We start from the raw sequence: 19689 nt of genomic DNA on the forward strand, positions 1-19689 counted from the left end.
TTACAAGTGTTGAAGCTAAGTAGAATGTAATAAAATCGGAAAGGTCACCATCGACTTTCGCGGTCTCGCCCTTTACTTTTTTCCATTAAAACTGACTATAAATAAAGTTTATACAAGAGAAGTAAATAGACACTTTTCGTTGTTTATATAACTAATTTTAATAAAAATAAAGACTATAAATAAATATATATTTAAAACAGAATAAAACATAGACTCCAAAACGCAAAGGGCGAGCACTCGTATTAAAGATATTAACAGGGACAAACGGTGTTGCGTCCCATTATTACCTTTGCAAAGCGTTCAGCATATACACAGAATTAAGGTTGGCATGGGTTTGGGGTACATTGCTTTTGAGGGATTGTTAACAATCGACGAAAAGCATTGTGTGTGTGTTATCTAAGAGAGAGAGAAAAAAAAACATAAAAGAGAATTCTGTGTATTCACCTCAAAATTCAGCAGCCACAAGAAAAAGAAAGAAACAAACAAAATTTAACCATCACACAAACCTCTGCGGATTTCACCCTCCCCCTCCACACACAAAGGTCTCACCTCTGCCGTTTGTAGACTTGCACATTTCTCCACTAGCGGCGGCCGAAGGCAAAGGTTTGGTACAGTTTACCCACAGCCCCTCATACACAGTCAGATTGAAGGCCTCTGCAACCAGAACCAACATAAAAGAATCATGCTTATTTAAAACCAAGACAGCGATACTTCTATACAGGATGAGTGTGAGACAGTAAAAATGTGTGCACACGTCACAGAAAAAGTGGAACCTGACAGACTCTCGATGTCGGAGTCTCGGGCAACATCCCGCTTACTAAATTCAAAAGCTACGTTTATTCTCCCAGGAAAATAAGTTCGTCTACAAGCTTTATTGTTTACTAATACATAATGTGTATGATGGTGGCTTCCAAAAAATACTAAAACGTTCGATATATTTAATATATATATATAGGGGATATAGCACAGCAGATCAGCAATTAAAAGAAAACCAAATGAACACACGTACGCAATATCTTGATTATCACAATTAGTGCCACATCCTACTCCACCCTACCACCAAGAAAAGGTAGGTAAAAATAAGAGTACGAGCTATGTGGCAGATAAATGTTGGGTATGTTATTTAAGAAGTGAAGGAATTCAGCCTAGTCCACATAAATATCTTTGCAAAATCCAGCTTTTTTTTCCTTTTCACGACGCGAAGCATGTTCCAGGGAGGCTACTCCTTAGGGAATGTTTTGTTGTGAATGGAAACGTTCTCTCCCTTTCAACAACATCGCGAGGTCGCACGCGCTTATTCACACATCACTGAACTCAACAAGCGAGACCACCACAGATCTGAAATTCGACATAAATTATTTTTGGACAGTCGTTCTTCAACACTATGTTCTTAACGTCCTTTTAGACTTTTAATGAGAGATGGAAAAAAACGGAGATAGAGATAGATCCAGAGAGAGAGACAAGAGAGACAAAGAAAGTTTCAGATATATATTATATGTAGAGACTTCTTTGACAAGGGGGTATGTATGAACAATGTTTAAGTATTCAGACTGATCAAATCTTTAAGCACAAACATTTTAGAGATATGTTTGTGTGCCTGTGTGCTTGCGCGAAAATGAAATAGAGAAAAAGGGTCGGAGAGAAATGGTGGTTTTTAAAAACTGTACTAAAGTCACACGAAGAACATAAGTTCTGTCGCCATATTTATTTGAGACTGTAATGTGCTTTAGCCTATCTATATCAACAACAGTGTTGTGAGCCTAAGACAATTACTGTAAGCGCACGAGAACAATTCCCAAACCATCCTGGCAGCCTCGGTGTGGTTTTCCCGGTGCAGCAACATGGAGCGACACGGAGAGAAAATCGATGTATAAGCAGATTGTGGAGTTGATGCCGAGAGCCGGCAAGTGGGCCACGTGTGCAGCTTTGCTCACTTTTCATTGTGGAATAACTACACTGACATTATACGCTAATAAGTACCACACACACGCACACATTATACATTAATAGCTAGCATACTGACATTATACGCAAACAGCTAGCACATTGAAATTATACACTAATGACTACCCGATTGACATTCTACACTAATAAATAAATTTACATTATACACTAACGTATTGTATTCACTGATGGCGACCACGTTGACATTATACACTAACACATTGACATTGTACATTACCACATTGTATTCATTGATATTATACACTAATGACTAGAAGTACTCGCCTGAAAACAGTTGTGTGTGTGTTTTGGTACGTGCTTGTGTACGCATGTGTGTGTGTTTGTTTGATGTGTGAATCGTGATCTGGCTGGACTTTCAGGTCAGGTGGCAAATGTCACACCGTTAGCTAGTTTTTGCATATTCACACACATCACCCCAACACATACACCCCCAAACAAATAAACACACACATCAAACAAACAGGCATACACATGCGTACACAAACACAATCACCAACACACACACACACACACACACACACACACACACACACACACACACACACACACACACACACACACACACACACACACACACACACACACACCAATGCACAGAGACAGATGAGCAGACAGATTAAGAGTGACAACGACAGACATAAATTCTACACTTGAAAATCACCATTTTTCGCTCCTTACAAATATTTGCACACGAGCACTGCTATCGCACTGAGTATGAATAAAATGGTAAGTTATACTCAGTCCAACACAGCACAACAACAGCAATAAGTCAACTCATAAGTATGTCTCAACATCACACAGACATGTGAGAATGTAGTCTGTATAGTCTGGTACCAATCACACAAATTCTGACTTTCAAACAGCGGAGTGTGACTGGCCCGCGGTGTTGGCCTGTGTCGAAATTTGCTATGACACCCTCCAGCCCTCGGCAGAGTTTTCCTCTGGATATTAATTACAGCTCGACTCACGCATTTCTACCAAAGCTTTTGCCCACACCACAGTCTGGATCGAAGCGGCCATTCAGAGAACTGCCGGGTGGTCAGACAGCCTGGCAGCTGTAGACGTGTTTTGCAGGGTGAGGTACGACAGACATACACCGTGAACTGTCGTTACAATGTGCGTGATGCTTTGGTTTCATGCACCGGACGACGAGAAGGTTGATGAGCTGTCAGAACACATCTGTCTTGACAACGGCAATAAATGATTGCATGACTGTTTTCACGCAAGCGTTTGTTTGTCTGCCACATATCTTCAAACGCTCTACACCCAGCTCATTTGAGATAAGTTTCTCTTAAATATGAAAGTATGCTGCTGGCGGTTTGGAGCTTGGCAGACAGGAGTGGAAGTATTTGGTTGGTCAGTAGCTCTGGTGTGGTACTCATGAATCAGAAATACCCCAGGGGTTGGTTTACCTCCACTCAGTACTCGAACGCTCAGCTGTTGACCACTAAATTACAGGCCAACCTCTTAGGTTCACATGTGTCACAATTAAAGGACAGAAACACTAGCCGTGTGACAATGAGAGCTTTTAACCCTAACTACGACATGTCAAAGACTACATTTCGTAACAGTTTCTACATCCCGAAAAAGGTTTGAGTTTCTGGTGATAATGGATTTCTTGAATTCTCTCGCATATATGATCGACAGGGAGAAAGCACACACCCTTCTTCGGCACCTTTTTGTGAGGCTACTCTGCATTTTTTTTTTTAGGGGGGAGGGGGTAGAGGGTTGCGTGTGCCAGGTGTTGCTATAGCGACAGATGGTGGGGAACAGGTTCCCATCCTCTTATGAGGATCACCAATCCATTGTTGTGTGTCTCTCGTCCTAATTACTAAGGGTGTGTCCTCTAAAGCTGTCCTCCAGGGACTCCTTGCTTCCGTCGCCAGATCCTTTCACACTTTACCGTTAAGAAGCACGTGACCACTGTTTGCGTCACGGTGTCAACGTCATCGTTTGGCTCTCAAAGCTGCGATTGCCGAGTGTACACCGAGCGTTTGATTTCCCGCAGTACAAACTGGAGGTAACCGTACCTGGTGTTGTCACGAAGAACCTAAATGTCACGCAAACAGATGTGAAAGACGCTGCAGCAGGCGCCGATTGCCAGGAGGTAGCAAGTGGATGATTGCAGGTGCCAGCCAGTCAATCAAGTTCTCACTCACTTCGATCGTCGTCTTGTCCTCCTGGTGCACGTGCAGCGACTACAGCTCTGTGTGCGCGTGCCTGTCTCCAAAGGCTGCATCTTCTATTTGTATTTTTCAACCAAAGACTGTGATGTGGAAGTATTTGAGTCATTCGCAAGTTTGAAAGACGCAAGTAAATGTCAACAAGTGTACAGATTTAACTAATTTTGTTCTCTTTCTTTGGCCTCAGGCAATGTTAGAAGAAAAAGTAATATTACAAACACCATTGTCTGAAATGTTGGTTGCTAATAAAGTTCTTAATAAAACTAAAGTCAATTTTTAAAAAAGCTATATAGATGATGGTTGACACTATGAAAATTTAAACAGCAATTGAAATATAAGTTTTATAACCACACTATAGATAGAATTGACGATGACGACAACGAATACGATGATGATATAAAAGTTTAAATTATGTAATTTATTTCAAAAAATGAACAGTTACGCTGTAGTCAGGGTTAGAGGTAAGGACACCGCAAAGAGTATTAGAAATCCTTTAAATCAAGCAGGGTTGTGATGTTTGTGTGTGTGTGTGCAAATCCTCGCCGTTTGTTCAATTATATTTCAATTCAATTTGCCCCATTAGAGTTTTGAGAGAGAGAGAGGTAAACAGATAAAGAGGCCATGAGAGGGATCAATAAGTAATGACGAGAAAGGAAAATGAACTGTGCTTCTACTTCACCAATGTGTGCAGGGGACATGAAAAGCAATTCACTTGCACGAGTACACGTGTTTCAGTATTTCAGTAAGCTGACGTCACGTGTGATAATTACCGAACTGAAAAAGCCTGAAGCAGCAGATCAAAGTTTACAATAAAAACACAGATGCAAGAGAGATCAGGAGAAATCGACCTGGACAAAAGCGGGTACCACTGGTAGTTTCTAAATACGAGTACGCCAGTCCATAAAATCAAGAAACATGTAGGTGACAAAATCAGAATATCTCTCTCACACACACATACACACACTACATCCTTCTACTATAATCTTTTACATACTAAACCTTTTAGATGGGCCAACTAGCCTACCAAATAAATATTTTGTATTAACCCAATACTATTATAACCGTTTTACATCGATTAAAAAAATCGGGCGTTGAAAAGGAAATATATTTACCACAAACTGACAGGTGTGTGTGGGTGGGTGTTACATTTTCAAACTCCAGTGACGGTTATAACCCTGAGATACGCAAGAAGGCGGATGCCAGAATGGTCCACAGACATTTGAAAGATGAGGAGATCACGGCGGGCGACGGTTAGACTGATGGAGTGACTCCGCGCGATCCCTCGGCCAACGGCATTTCAAGCGCTGATGCACAGTCCTCCCCACGATGCCTGCAACGTCAGCTAATGACGTCACTGGGGGACCTGGAAGCCTTCTCTCGAGACGCACAATGACGAGCACCATCTTTAATGGCCATCTCACTTTGGGGCTGACACAGCTTGCCGACAGAAGCTTACAGTTATGTTCTAATGTGAGTTTTGTGCAAAAGGTCAAATCCATTCAACACGGATTGTTCAAAAGCAGTGATGTTTCAAGGCTGTACCTTGACTTTTAACCATCTTTCACCGCCCCCGCCATCGCCACTCTCCATACCTGGGCACTGCAGGTATCCACGAGTCATCTCCGTGATTAAAACTTGTCTGAGACCAGCTGCAACACCACGGACCTACATTACATTTACACTTCATTCAATGAAGGTCCGTGAGTACATGAAAGGTAATGTTGCTGTGTTGTTGTCGTCTTTCATAAAATTCGGTCAGTCCATCGCCCTGAAGTAAAATACTGAAGACGGATTCGATAAAAAGTTTGATGTCTTCGTGACGCGGAAAGGAAACAATCAACTCTGGGTTTTTGCTGGAGTAGGCAGTCTGGAATACACAAAACGCGCTCTAGTAATGGCTAATGGAAGATACGAAAACAAGGAAAAGAAGAAAGAGAAGAATAAAAGAGTTGATGGTTATGGGCCTCGTGTCCAGCAACTTTGCCCTACAAGCACCGAAGACTGCGAATGTCAAGGATCGACGAGGGTTACTGGTACCGTCATGACGAGCGTCCGTGTGGTGACAGCCCTCGTGACGTGAACTCACCTACCTGTGGCCAGGTGCACAGTCACAGTCCTACCAGCGACAGGTTGGTGAGTTCGCGTTAATAAGGCTTGAATAGGTTTATCATTTTAGTTGATTTTCTAGGCGCCTGCGTCCATCGACTGTGCATACGGACCTTGTTTACAATCGGGCGGAGCTGGAGAAAAGCTTTGTAAATAATGACAAAGTGATACGCAGGCACCAGGACTAAAATGTCACTTCGCTGAGGACAGACGAGCCGCAAGAATGAAAGTGTATTTGAAAAATCGAGTTTTTTGCTCCATGATGCGCTGATGATATAACAGATACGCAAATTAAGGCTTGTCTTTTTTTCCCCCGTGCTTCCTCTTGTTCTCTGTGATCTCTTTCATCAAATTCGAAGAATAGAATGGCAGGGCAGATGGCTTTCATTTTCATCTACGAATATTCTAGGCACAGGGAGATTACCATACCGATAAATTTACCCCTCCCCCAACACACACACACCGTCTACCGTAAGAAAGAGAGAACTAAAAGAAATTCTATTAATCAACAGTTGCGAGTTACAAGAACATTTGTGGGGGACAAAAATGTACTTACTAAGTCTATAATGATCACTTGTACTCTGAACATGGCTTCACATTGTACAATGACCAGTGGAGCGAATCAGTTATTTCAGGACGATCCCCCTGTGGTAAGACTTTGGAACAGAAGGATAAAAATTTGTTTCCAGTTCTCGAGCCATTGGTTATGAAGCTCCGTTCTTTCCCCACCCCACCCCACCCCACCCCCAGATCTTTCCAGAAAGGACAAAAAGAATGAATGGCGTGACCTTTCAGATGTCATGACCTCGTCATGGTCAACCACTTACAGTTCACGGTCAATAAGAATCTTCATCATGACTTAAAAGCACTTGTACACGTTTCGCTTGCCATTCAGCTCCCTCCAAGGGATTTATTTATTCCCTCGTGCTGAAGACATTTAGCCAGCCAACCGATCCCTCTACATAAGCTTCAAAAGGCAAGAGTTTTTTGGTGGATGGGAGGATGGTGAGGGAGGGGGTCAACTTGCATCGAAGCTTGAAGCTGTGAGTAATTTTCTTTCATTTAACGGTATCGAGCGAGCATGTCCTCCAGCACCGGGTCACACCGCCTCGCCACGAGAGCAAGACAAGAAAGTTGTGGCCCAGCAGGTCAGAGACCCACAGATGACGTGTCATTCGATACAGTTGTCTGCTGCTTGAAGTAGGACACCCGGATAAGACCGGGTAGGCGTGCTTCGGTGTTGCAGTCCTTACCACGTTTGCTTCCCACGCATGCAGGTGATAATTACTGGCGGAAAGGTCGCTGATATTCCCAGCTGTGTGCGTGTAATGTTCGAAAATAAACAATGACTCGGTGATCTGCTGCATTACAAGTCTGTCAACTCAGCGAAAGTTGATGGTAACATCGATCTCCCGCAACTTTTGGAGAAATTCTGAACGGATCCAGACAGGAAGTGGGGTTGGGGGAGTGGAATTAGAGCTGGATGTCAACTGAGGGCGTACGACAGACGATTAAAAGGAGAAAAAAAGCCTCTTTGCATGAAATACAAAGAAAGAAAGAAGAATTCAATTCATCTTCTAGCTGTTGTCATAGATACGGCTTTCTGTCGTCCTCGCCAAGGTATCGAACCCGAAGTTCTTTGCCCACCCTTGTCCGAAGCTTTGCTGTACGAGGCCTTTGCAGATGGAGTGAAAGCCATCAAAGGGCATCAGTCCATTGAGCAGATGTGTTCCCAGCCACTGTAGGACGACAGGAAGTGGCCTGTAGGTGGCGCTGTTAGCTAGATTAGCTAAACCCAGTCCGTAGCGTTGGCTACAGGCAAACATTGGTGTTTACACTGGAAGACGTGCTGTGTGGCTCAAAGCAAACTCTTTCAAGAAAAAAAAAACTTGATCCAACTTTCTAACTGAAGCTGCGTGCAAAGCTCAGACGACGAGGAAGAAAAACTCACAGCCACACGCAATGTTCAGCAAAAAGACGATGAAGGTTGCGGGTTCCAGACTTGCTAAAGCCAGTGACTTTTATGTTCTCAGTCCATCTGTTCCCTCTACTTACAAGGGAGGCCGAAGTTAAAACCCTAACGAAGATTTATATAATGTGTAGTTTCATTGTTCTGTCGCTGAGTTTAGGTGAGCATTTTTATTAATAAAAAACCTGAAATAGATGTTAACAAAGAACATAAGAGTTAGTCTGTTTTTAAAAGCGTCCGTGGACTACAGAATTTTAACATGCAAAAAACAAGTTCTATTTAGGAACACGCGTAGGTTGGTGTCAATAACCTAGAAATAATCAGTTCTATAAATCTGATGAAAAATACTTCTTCCTAGCTTTGAGAGCCAGTCTTACATGTTTATATTAGAAGTAAATATAATGTCGGGGATGATTCAATGGCGAACTTTATTTAACTGGTAACAATTGAAACCCATTACCAAATATTGTTTAGAGCGTATAAAACATCAGTTCACCATCTTTGAAATATATATTGTAGTAAAAGAGATGAACAGACACATACTAGCCAAAGACAGAAAAATTAGTTCGAAATATAATCTCAAGATATTTTGGAAAGCTTTCTTAAAATGGAAGTGAAATGATATAATTTTTATGATGATGGTAGTCAAGAGTGTTTGCCGGGTACAGTATACCCTGAAGTCCCAGTGGACTGAACAACCGAAAGGTGACAACACCAGGTGTGAGTCTAGGAAGTAGCACAACAACTTGTTTGTTGTACTGGTTGTTAAATATTGTTGTCATATGCTGCTGAGTATGAAACACCTTCTATGATACTAAGAACACATATTTCTGAGTATTGTGTCTTATGTACTTCTGACCACACACAGTGAATATATCTACTTATCTCAAAGCTCCTTCCACATAATTAACAGTAAAACCTCTTGCTCGTTCTTTCTGTAATACTTTTTTCCCCACCTGTGTATAGGGACAAGTTTTCCACCCGTTCAGACGACAGGACTGCTGTGGTTGAAACATGGGTTCTTGGGGTTAAACTACACAAAGTGTGGACAGCTCCATTAGACATGCACATTTTTGCACCTGTTACCTGCAAATCTACCTCCCCCACCCACGTAAACAAACGCACCTGTTCAGTAAAGTTCAGCAGTCCTATCGATCAACACTGGAGCAAAATGTCTAGCCAAAAAAAAAAAATTCCAAAGTTCCCAGAACTGGCTATGGTAGTTTGGCTACACCCACACACACACATACATACATACACACACACATACACATACACATACACAACAACATTACACATACATACACATAACACACATACACACACACATACATACACATACACACATACATACACATACACACACATACACACACACACACATACATATACACATACACACACATACATACACAACATACACACACATACACACACATACATACATACATACATACAACACATACACACACATACATACACATACACACATACACATACATACACATACACACACATACACACACAACACACATACATACATACACATACACACACATACACACACACACATACTACATACACATACACATACATACATACACTACACACATACACACACACACACATACACATACACATACACACACATACACACACACATACATACACATACAACACACATACACACACACACACACACATACATAACACATACACACACATACACACACACACACACATACACACACATACACACACATACATACAACACATACACACACACATACATACACATACACACACATACACACACATATACATACACATACACACACATACACACACATACACACACACACATAGACACACACATACACCCGGCAGGACCAGTCGGCAACACGCGCTCTGAGCTGCAGAGAGAGATCACATGAATAGTTGATGAGGCCGGAGGATAGCGACTGGCCCACTGCCCCATCAAGAGTGAATCAGACTGTCGTCAACACCTGACTGGTGTCGTCCACTCCGGGTACAGACAGCGGGTGCCGCTACCTGCAGTGCGCTTACACTGGCCACCTCTATCATCACCTGTTTGCCGTTAAACAAATAATATCTGACATCTGTGTCGGTTTATTTCATCTGGATGTACAGGCGACATTTAATTTCCGCCTCTGCACGCTCTCGCTGGCACAATGGTGAGCTCTGGTGGCGCCACCTGTGCTTTTATCCGCGAATACAGTTTAACCTGTATAGACCCGGGGTAGGCGTGGTGTGCAGCCACACGTTTCCAACAGTCGAATATGGGAATTATTTGGTCTGACGGGGAAGTAGGGCACGTGTCTGCTAGGATAAATACAACACACATGACCTCCCCCGCCTTCAAAAAAAAAAAAAAATAATGATAATAATTATCTGGAAATGTAGTACAGTAGGGTGTGTGTGGAAATGTATCTACGCATGTAGGTATTCATTTATTCAGTTAATTGTTGTCGCTGTACCCCAGAAAGACTCCCAACATATCTTCACATTCCATATTTCACAATTTGTTAAAAATTCTGTAGAAGTAAAGAGAAAGAAAGCTGTGTGTAGGGCTGGGCAGTCCCTCCTACAGTCTGGACTGTGTAGAGGACGATCCAGGGAGTCCATGGTCCTCCTGTAACACTACTGTCTACTACAGTCGGGAAGTTCTAAGAGGATAGACAGACTGTTTTAGAAATGCTGTTCTCCTGTAATCACTAAAGCTCTCTATTTATGACTGTGGGAGATGTGACACGCAGTGTGAAAGGAGACGAATAGACAAAATGAGGAAATGACAGGTGATGGGTGCTGTTGGTTTAGTGTTTATTTAAGGTAAGAAACGTAGGTCTTACAAGGAGAGATTGAGGACAAAGAACAAGATGGATGCACAGGCAGATGCACAAACAAAAGACTGATCACGTGGTGTACAAAGCAAGGTTAAAAGAGTCCAAGAGCGTGTTTACTGTTACCGACAAGTATCACCGAGTGTACCGAGGTCTAAGGGAGTAAAATACTGTCCAAACACCCCGCCATTGAGGCTCTCACTCAAGCCTGCTTCACTGCCATCGTTCTATTCTCTTGATGCTATTTTCTCCTTTTTTTAAATTAGTGGACCGGTAATGTTGGTTCTTTATTGACCTGGGGCAGTAGGCATGGAGCAAGGGTAAGCAGTAGTCCAGGGTAGAGGTAGGTCAAGCTTTTAGTCTTCTTAGTTATGAAGTGGATTTCAGACATGGCGGATATTATGTTATGCTTGGGACCACAGTTATAAATCAGTGGTAAAGGATGAAGTAACATAACACAATATCCGCAGGTGTAGAGACTCCTCGTAACTAGGGAGACGAAAAGTTTTTTTTTCCTTCTTTTCCTCATTTTGCCTCTGAGCTTTACCATCGCTTGATGAATACGGCCCCAGAGTTCTGAGCATCTTCAAATGTTCTTCACTAAGCCATGCAGGCGTTTACAGACTTGTATGATCGTGTGCAAGCCGCACGTGCTCACGGACACACACACACACTCACGTACGCGCGCATGCACGTGGGCGCACAGGCAGACTGTGGTAGAGGGGAACTATTTCTTTACTATGATTTCTGCACGATGAAGAACACAGACACCTTGTATCTCGAGTCAGTTACCACAGTTGCTACCATTTCTTCAGGAGGAGCATCCAAAAACAAGGGCAGCAGTCTCGTCGTGACCAGTTTATTTGTGTTTTAATGATAAATCTTTGCATCGCTCGCTGTCTAGAATCAGCTCTACCATTTTCAAACAGGTTGGGTCATGGTGCCTCCTGGTGGTTCACATCTCACTGTGGTCAATCGATCAACCATGGCTGTCTTACCGTGTTCCAATGGTTCATATCCTTCTGTGGTCAACATGCCCAGGTCCTCCTGTGCTCAGAAGGCCTGTACCTCCCCATGATACCTCAGCCCAGCATTACCGTTAAAGAGCGATGAACCTCCTTTCTGTTTATATGTTTTCCACACTGAGCATTGATTAAACAAATCACCTGCCCGCTCGCCACACGTCTTTTCGATTTAATGCTTCTTTCCACAGAAAAGGAGTTAATCATTCGTCTTCAGAATTCGCCCCACCCTACTTTCTCACCTTTAATGAGGAACAATCCTATAAATTTTTGAACTCGTGTAATTGTCGTTAATGTCATTTCCTGCCATTAAGTAATGCGACTTGCCTCTGATAATAACTGAAAAATCCTCTGTTTTCTTTTTAACAAGACGAAAGGAAGAATGCTGCTCGGGTGCCTATAGAGTCAGCGCGAGAAGTTCGTGACCCGAGGCGAGCGATCGATGTGCACTGCGGCGGACAGTGCAGGCTGGGGCGGAGGTAGAGGCGGAGTGCGCTACACAAAGAAGTGCACCGATCGCGATCGAGAGGTCTGGGCATGCGCAGTTTCACAGAGTACGTATCGATAGCTTTTGACTTAGGGCCCAAGGTTTTGTTTGTTTGGGTGTGACGTCAGCGACACTGCGCGCGCACCGTTGGAATCAGCCGCTTGGAGAAGAGCTAGAGAGAGAGAAAAATTGTTTGAAGGAAGAAAAAAACATAACTATAGGAGGCAGAGAAGGTAACTGTACACACTACAGTCTGCTGACTGAAATAAACCTATCCACTTGTGAGAGAAGAGAAAAAAAATGTCATAGCTAGGAGGGAAGTCGGAGAGACGAGCCTCGATAACGAGTTCTTTCCTGAAGCTTGTACCTGTCTCAAGAGAGGGGAAGGAACAAGCAGATGGAGCTGTGGAGAATGCTGTCAGGTGATGGCGGGATCAGAGTGGAGTAGTATGGCTCTTCTCAACCTTCTACCGCTTTGTCTCATTGACCTCTTGTCTGTGAGGATGGGGTCATCAGAGGGAGGACAGTAAGGCAGCAAGCCTTCAATGAGCAAAGACCGACATGGTCCATCTCTAAATAAGGAAAAGAGTACAGTGCCAATTCTAAATAAGGATTGAATATTCTTTATTGTGTCACCCTCTAAAGGGTACTGAGATATTAAAAATATTCACACTCATCCTTTCTTTAGATACAGTATATCTCACAAAAAAGCAAAAATATAAAAACAACAATAAAAAAAACCAAAACAAAAGGTGGACAGGGTCGAGCGCTACATAAAGAATGACAGATAGCATTACGCTTGAAAGAAAGAAGGACAAACACTGCCATACACTAAAGCAGTGTCGATGTGCCTAGAAGAGGACATAACTGTTTTCAGAAGACTCTTTGTCCCCTTGAGAAAGTCACCGGTGGCTACAAAGTAAAGAAATGACATTTAAGAGATGACAAATATCTTCAACCAGCGCCCCCTGGAACAAGCGATGACTTGCTGGCCTCGTCTCTTGGATTTACTCACTTCATCAGTTTCAACTTATCGGTGAGGAGGTCTGCAATATCTCTAGTGTAGGGTGTCGACCCCCAGACAGCTGTTCAGCTCCCTCCTGATAGCAAGCCCTTCGTTTGATGTCTCTGTTACAGCGGCTTCCTTTGAAGTTTTGATTACGACGGCTGCTTTGATGCACTTCCTCATTTTCTGGTGTAAAGACGAGTGCTCGTTCTGTGGCCTTGTTAACTGTCTTTGCTTCCGATGTCCAGCATTCAAGTCTATTCTGGGCCACGCACCCTCTACACTCTTGTCGGCATCACGAATGAACTGCGACCAACGTTTTCCATTTTGACCTGGTGGACCACCTTCTGCCGCCAGTGAACACAGGCTGACGATGATCAGAGCTGCTGTGGACACTCGGTGTGGTCACAAAGAAGCAGAGGTTTCATGATGAAAGTGAACGCAAGCTGTATCCACCCCAGCTCCTTGTCCACCTTCGCGAAAGTCTCACAGTTTTTCAGACTACCGACTACATCATCAACAACAACGACAGCACTATTATAACACTACTGACATCAACAATAAGTACTTCAGCAACAACAATACTTATAAAATGCAGCAGAAGAGTCAGAACGGTAAGGAGAGCTAACAAGTTAGCACATGCACGCAACTCGCACGCACGCACGAGCGCGCGCGCACACACACACACCATAATACCCAGCAAAAACATAATACCCAGCAACAATCCTACTCACCACCGTTCCCTGTACCCACTTTCAACAAACACAGCCAGCAATTAATCTGTTTGAATTGTTGCATTGTGACAGCTGACATGAAGGACTAATAAAAGTGGTTTCCCCTAACAGTAATTTAACAGTTATGGGTTTATGAGTTATGATTGTTCAAATGAAGATCGTATCTTGACGAGTATAATTACCCACTTTTCCATTTTCTATTAGCTTTATTGTTGATATTGTCTTGAAGCTTTTAGAGCCGAGAACTTAAGTTCTTTTTATGGCCGCTGTGGGAGAACGCATCTCGATGGCGCTGCTTGTCCCAAAGCTTTTGCCCGCCTCCATCACTTACCCTCTGCTCTCCCCTTCAGAAGCTTCCATAAAAACTCTCACTTCTTTTTTTGTATTTTAAATCTGTCTCCTTGCGAGTTATCTTCATTCCCTTTCATGTTTTTCCATTGATTTTTTTTCTGGTTCTTTAATTTTTTTTTTCTTCTGTTGAAGTGTTTTGTGGAAGCCGGCAATCCTTCCATGGACAGGTTCCAATTGACAGTGCGGCTGATACCTCTTCACTTTGGCTGTCTTGCCTGCGTGCCTGCTTTGTCAATGAAGTCCATGGACCTACCCACAGCTTCATTATGCCAGGGGCGTGGGTTACAAACTGGACAAGTTAGAGAACTCGTGTTCACAAGAAATATTTCCCGTAACAATCTGCAAATGTAGCAAGGCTGCTGGTCAATGATGATGAAGAGAACAAAAATCTGGTGAAAGAGGACTTCGATGAGGGAACGATAGGAAACACCAAGCTACAAGGCTCTGCTAAAAGACCTACACTCATTATATAGTAGTAAGAATATGAATGTGTTTTTGTTTGACACGATGATTAATAATATCAGCTAAGTACAGAAACTTCCTCTCTCTCTCCCCAGCTTGACTCGGACTTAGAGAAGAAAATTGCAGTAAAAGGAGCCCTTGCCCTTTCAATAATTCACGATATCAGAAAAGGTTGGGACAAACCACAGTGAGCCAAGTCATCAGGAAAACCAACCATTTTGAGGTATTGTTTTTCTGAATTTTTACACGAGCACAAACAAAGCCCTCATTAACCAGACAGCAGGTATGTATAAACAGGATTCCAGGTCCCCAGCAGACTTTTATGTCATGGAACTCACGATGCTAAGGACAAGGTCTGAAATTTGATTCTTTGCCCATCGACTAACAGCAGTTCCAAATTTCAGGGTGGTGTCCTCTGGAAAAAAATACTCACACTTTCTAATTTCATCACGCAGTCTCGGAGAAAAAAAATTCTTTATGCTGCAAAAGTTTTTTTATCTTCTTCTCATCGAGCATGATGTGATCGATTGTGTGTTTCTGGGGACGTGCAAATGAAGCGCCTCCGCCGTGCTGTCTGCATGTGCAAAACATCGCACGTGCGGTGCTAAGCGCGGACACAAGACGATGCTGTGTGGAGTGGTACAGTGGCACTAACCAGATGAACCCTCTCTTCTCCATCTTCACCTCGCATCTCTTTCGTCTCTATATTTTATTTTTAAATCCATTTCTCCCTCCCTCTCTCTTTCCTTGTCCTTCTTGTCTTCTTCGTTTCTCTTTCCAGCTCCATGCCTACTTCTTTGCTGAAGGTTTTTCTCTCTATCCCTTCTACTCCTCCTGTATTACCTTGTATTACCTCTTTTTCTGTCTCCTTTCTTCCATAAGACACACTGATCATTTACATATCCCAGAGTTCATTGACATTCCGGTGTAAGATTCAGGCATGACATGACATGACATGTTTGTCACAGAGCCTGCACGATCGTCCCATCCAGCTAGGAAGCTTCACCGTTCTTGCTCTTTCCTCGGCCGCTCTCATCAAACGGTGTTGCTGTCTCTTCGACCGGCACCTAGCTCTCGTCAAACTTTGTCTCTGCCACTTATACTGTCTCCCTCTCATCCAACTCTGTCAATGGCTTTCAAGCTGGCATCTCACCCGCATCAAGCTCTGTGTCGCTGGCTCTTCAGCCATCAATCGCTCTCGTCCAGCTGTTGGTCAATGAGATGAAGACCATAATATGCTCCATCATTCCTTCGTCTCAAAGCCGGCGCCTAGCTTCATCATCAAATTGTCGGCCAACAATGATCACAGAAGTCACTTGTTTTGGATCCATTGCAGGTCGATGAGGCGTTAAACAGTAAGTTGCTCCGTTATACCTCGCGACCCCCAGACTGTCAGACAGGGTCTGGTCCTGTCGGACTGCATGGCTTTGAAACTGAGTCTGCACCTTACGTTCACAGGTGCAAAAAATGGCTTTTGTTAGGCAACTTGATGGATGCTTGCGAGTAGACTGATGGACAAAGAATGGGTGGTGAAGGGTATAACTGAATCTGATCGAAAGGAAGGTGAAAGACTAACAGTCTTCGCTGGTAGAACTGACTTCATTCACATCCACATTCAAACTCATGTTTAAGTTCACATTCACATTTACAAGAGGAGTATGCAGTGAATTGTTTATCGCCAACAAGACGATGACGTTCTATTTATAGACTCATGTGTCTTATGTATTACCTCCATACAGGTCTGACTGCTTTGGTGTGACATCTTAGTTGCTGGTGTGGTATAAAATACAAACACCTCCATCCCCATCCCCCGACACACATATTCTCACGATAATCCCTGGCACTCTCATCTCTATGTTTGTGTCCTCACAGTTGTTGACACATATTTCAAAGAGCTAGCCTACATGTAATCAATATCCAATGAAGGCCAGAGGGAGAAGTCCCCGACCCCCAAGTCCCACGTGACATGTCAGTTAAACCCGGTTGAACTCTGAGATCCCCGCCGTTGAGAAATCGATGTTTGAGTGGGTGGGGAAACCCAAGGCGTGAATGGGTTGGAATCATCTTTATTTTTTTTTTAATGCTCTTCATTCATTATTTATTTTGCAACGTGGATAACGTTAGTACAACTGATTTATCAAGAGTTATTTTAATAGCAGTGCATGGAATTCTATTATATAAACATTGTTAATTATTCCAAATAAGTAAGTTAAATAATATTATGTCGAAAAAATCTATTTTAAAGAAAACGTAAGATATCGTAGTAAACATCCGCAGGCGCATTGTAAACAGAAAGTGCATTCCAACAAATACTTAGATATTGTCAACACCCATCTTTGTCATCAGAAATAATGTGATTTTATATGTAATATGTTCATATTTCTACAGCTGCATGTCCCTGCCGCAGTGGAATCACAAGACAGCAGCTGGATGTTTGGTTTCCAGAGTCAAGGAGTGCCATCCCTGCCGCTTGGTCCTGAACTAGATGTCATGGTAACCAGCAGTCTGAAGGTGTGTCGTGTGAGCAGAGCGACCACGTGTCCACCTCACGCCACGCGCCTGTCTCGGGACCTCCCATGGCTCTCGTCCCCCCCACACTCCTCCCCACGAGCAGCACGTGCACCGACAAGACGCCGGCACCGGCCTCGCAACTCGTGTCTTCTGCCCTCCAGTCATCAATCTACAAATAATCACCCGCCGCTTGTGTGTGTGTGTGTGCTGCCATCTTGGTCACGTGATCATTATTCAGCAGGCCATCGGCACGCCATTTTACTCAGCTGCAGGCCTCCACCAACCTGTGTATTGAGTCTGGCACCATGCATGAGCCACGATAAGACATCTGCATGCATCCACAAACCGCTGTCATAAATTTGCCGGCACCCACAAGCCCCGCCATCACACAAACTACACAGGTCACGTGTTGAGTCTGCCAGCATCCACAAATCCTTGTAAGAAATCGGCGAGCATCCACGAGCAACAGAGCTAAATCTGCCGGAATCCATTTGCAATAAATTGCAATCCACAAGCCGCGCCATCAAAGAACAGAGCTCAGGTCGCCATTAACCGACCTTTCATCCCTTGCACCCTGTACCCGCTGTCCAGCTTCTACCTCCCACCCGACGTCTTGGAGATGTCCATGTCTATTTACAGGTGGACTTAGTCCACTGAAAGTCCACTTTGTGCTACCGACTTTTGACCTCCCCTCACTTTGTCAGGACAGACAACCCTTTTCAACCTAAGCAGCTGGATCACCCAGCTGCGGGTTGCTGAGAACACAGCTGCGAGGCTGCGAGAGGAGTGGTGGTTGGTGGGGTCGGGGTCGGGGTTGGGGTCGGGATGGGGTATCGGGAACGTTACTGCCGGAAAACAAATGATTGTTCGCTGCAGTTGAAAATCGATGAGGCGTCAGAAAAACATGGCTGTAACCTCACAAATGGCAAAGAAAAAGGATTTATTTTTTCTCAAAGGTGCCGAGGTAATCAGTCTGCTAATACACGCTCTGGGTCAAAGGTTAAAAAATGGTACAGAGAAAATAAAAGAAAGAAACCGCGTCCTTTTTTTCACACTAGCTTTAGGGTGAGAAGAAAAAATGGAGAGGAGAAAAAATGTAAAATGAGACTTGGCTGTTCCGAGGCCGGAGACGAGGCTTTAGCTTGTAATCTCGACATGGTGCCACAGTCAAAGAGCAAGGATTCGTTATACGTGTGTTTCTCTTTGTAGAGAAACTTTTTTTAGATAATATCCTCTTATTTTCTCTCTCTTTATTTCATATATATATAGTCATAAATAGTGGTTACAACTGTCCTTTCTGCAGAAACATAGAGACTTTGTGTTTTGCTATTACATATAGAGACAACAGTTTATTTTAAAAAGTTTGACCCCCCCGCCCCTTTCTTCTGCTTTGTACACTTGTGACAGATAATCTTGCCAGTCATGCGATGGAGATTAGAAAATTAACCACAAGGTGTACAATTTATGCATCTTATTAGTTGAAAACATCCTGCCTATAATCATAATGTAATATGTTCATGTAGTCCCTCATGGAAGTCATCTGAACACACTTTAATCAAATGTTAACAACATTTTGAAACATTCGTTGTTATTAGTCACAAACATTTAACTGCCTTCTCAAACTCATTGACAGACTTGCTACTCGTGGGCCTCTCGTGTTGATAGTGTAAGTGTGATATTGTTTGACCTGTTCACAAGTTCATCAGACTGAGCGCTGCGAGCGATTACCTACATACACTGTACATGGTTCCATGTATTCTCATGTTTGAGCCGTTAGGCTGAGGTGTAGACAGCTAAACAAATACAGAGCCTGTCTTCACTCTGCTCTCTACCACCAGGCACTTTCCCCTCATGTCCACCTTTCATTTCATCTAAACTTTTTTTTTTTTATCTTGTGCTGATGTTATTTTTATTTGTTGTTTCAGTGTATTTGCGGTTTTACTTCGGTTGCTGTAAGTTTACACATTGACTGTTTGAATAGCGACCCCTCTCTTCTATAGATAAATAAATAACGATGAGTATTGCATCAAAA

General features: G+C 43.2%; 1 protein-coding gene across 1 annotated transcript in view; it reads right to left on the bottom strand.

The window, feature by feature from the left end:
• The window catches only part of LOC112556636 (hornerin-like), a 76583-nt gene that overhangs the window by 14968 nt on the left and 41926 nt on the right, over window positions 1-19689 (bottom strand). Inside the window, exon 3 of the mRNA XM_025225816.1 lies at window positions 550-654. Within this exon, the coding sequence (XP_025081601.1) occupies window positions 550-654 (105 nt within the window). The remainder of the gene's footprint in view (window positions 1-549; window positions 655-19689) is intronic.

This window comes from Pomacea canaliculata, linkage group LG2, assembly GCF_003073045.1.
Source record: "Pomacea canaliculata isolate SZHN2017 linkage group LG2, ASM307304v1, whole genome shotgun sequence".
NCBI lineage: Eukaryota > Metazoa > Mollusca > Gastropoda > Architaenioglossa > Ampullariidae > Pomacea > Pomacea canaliculata.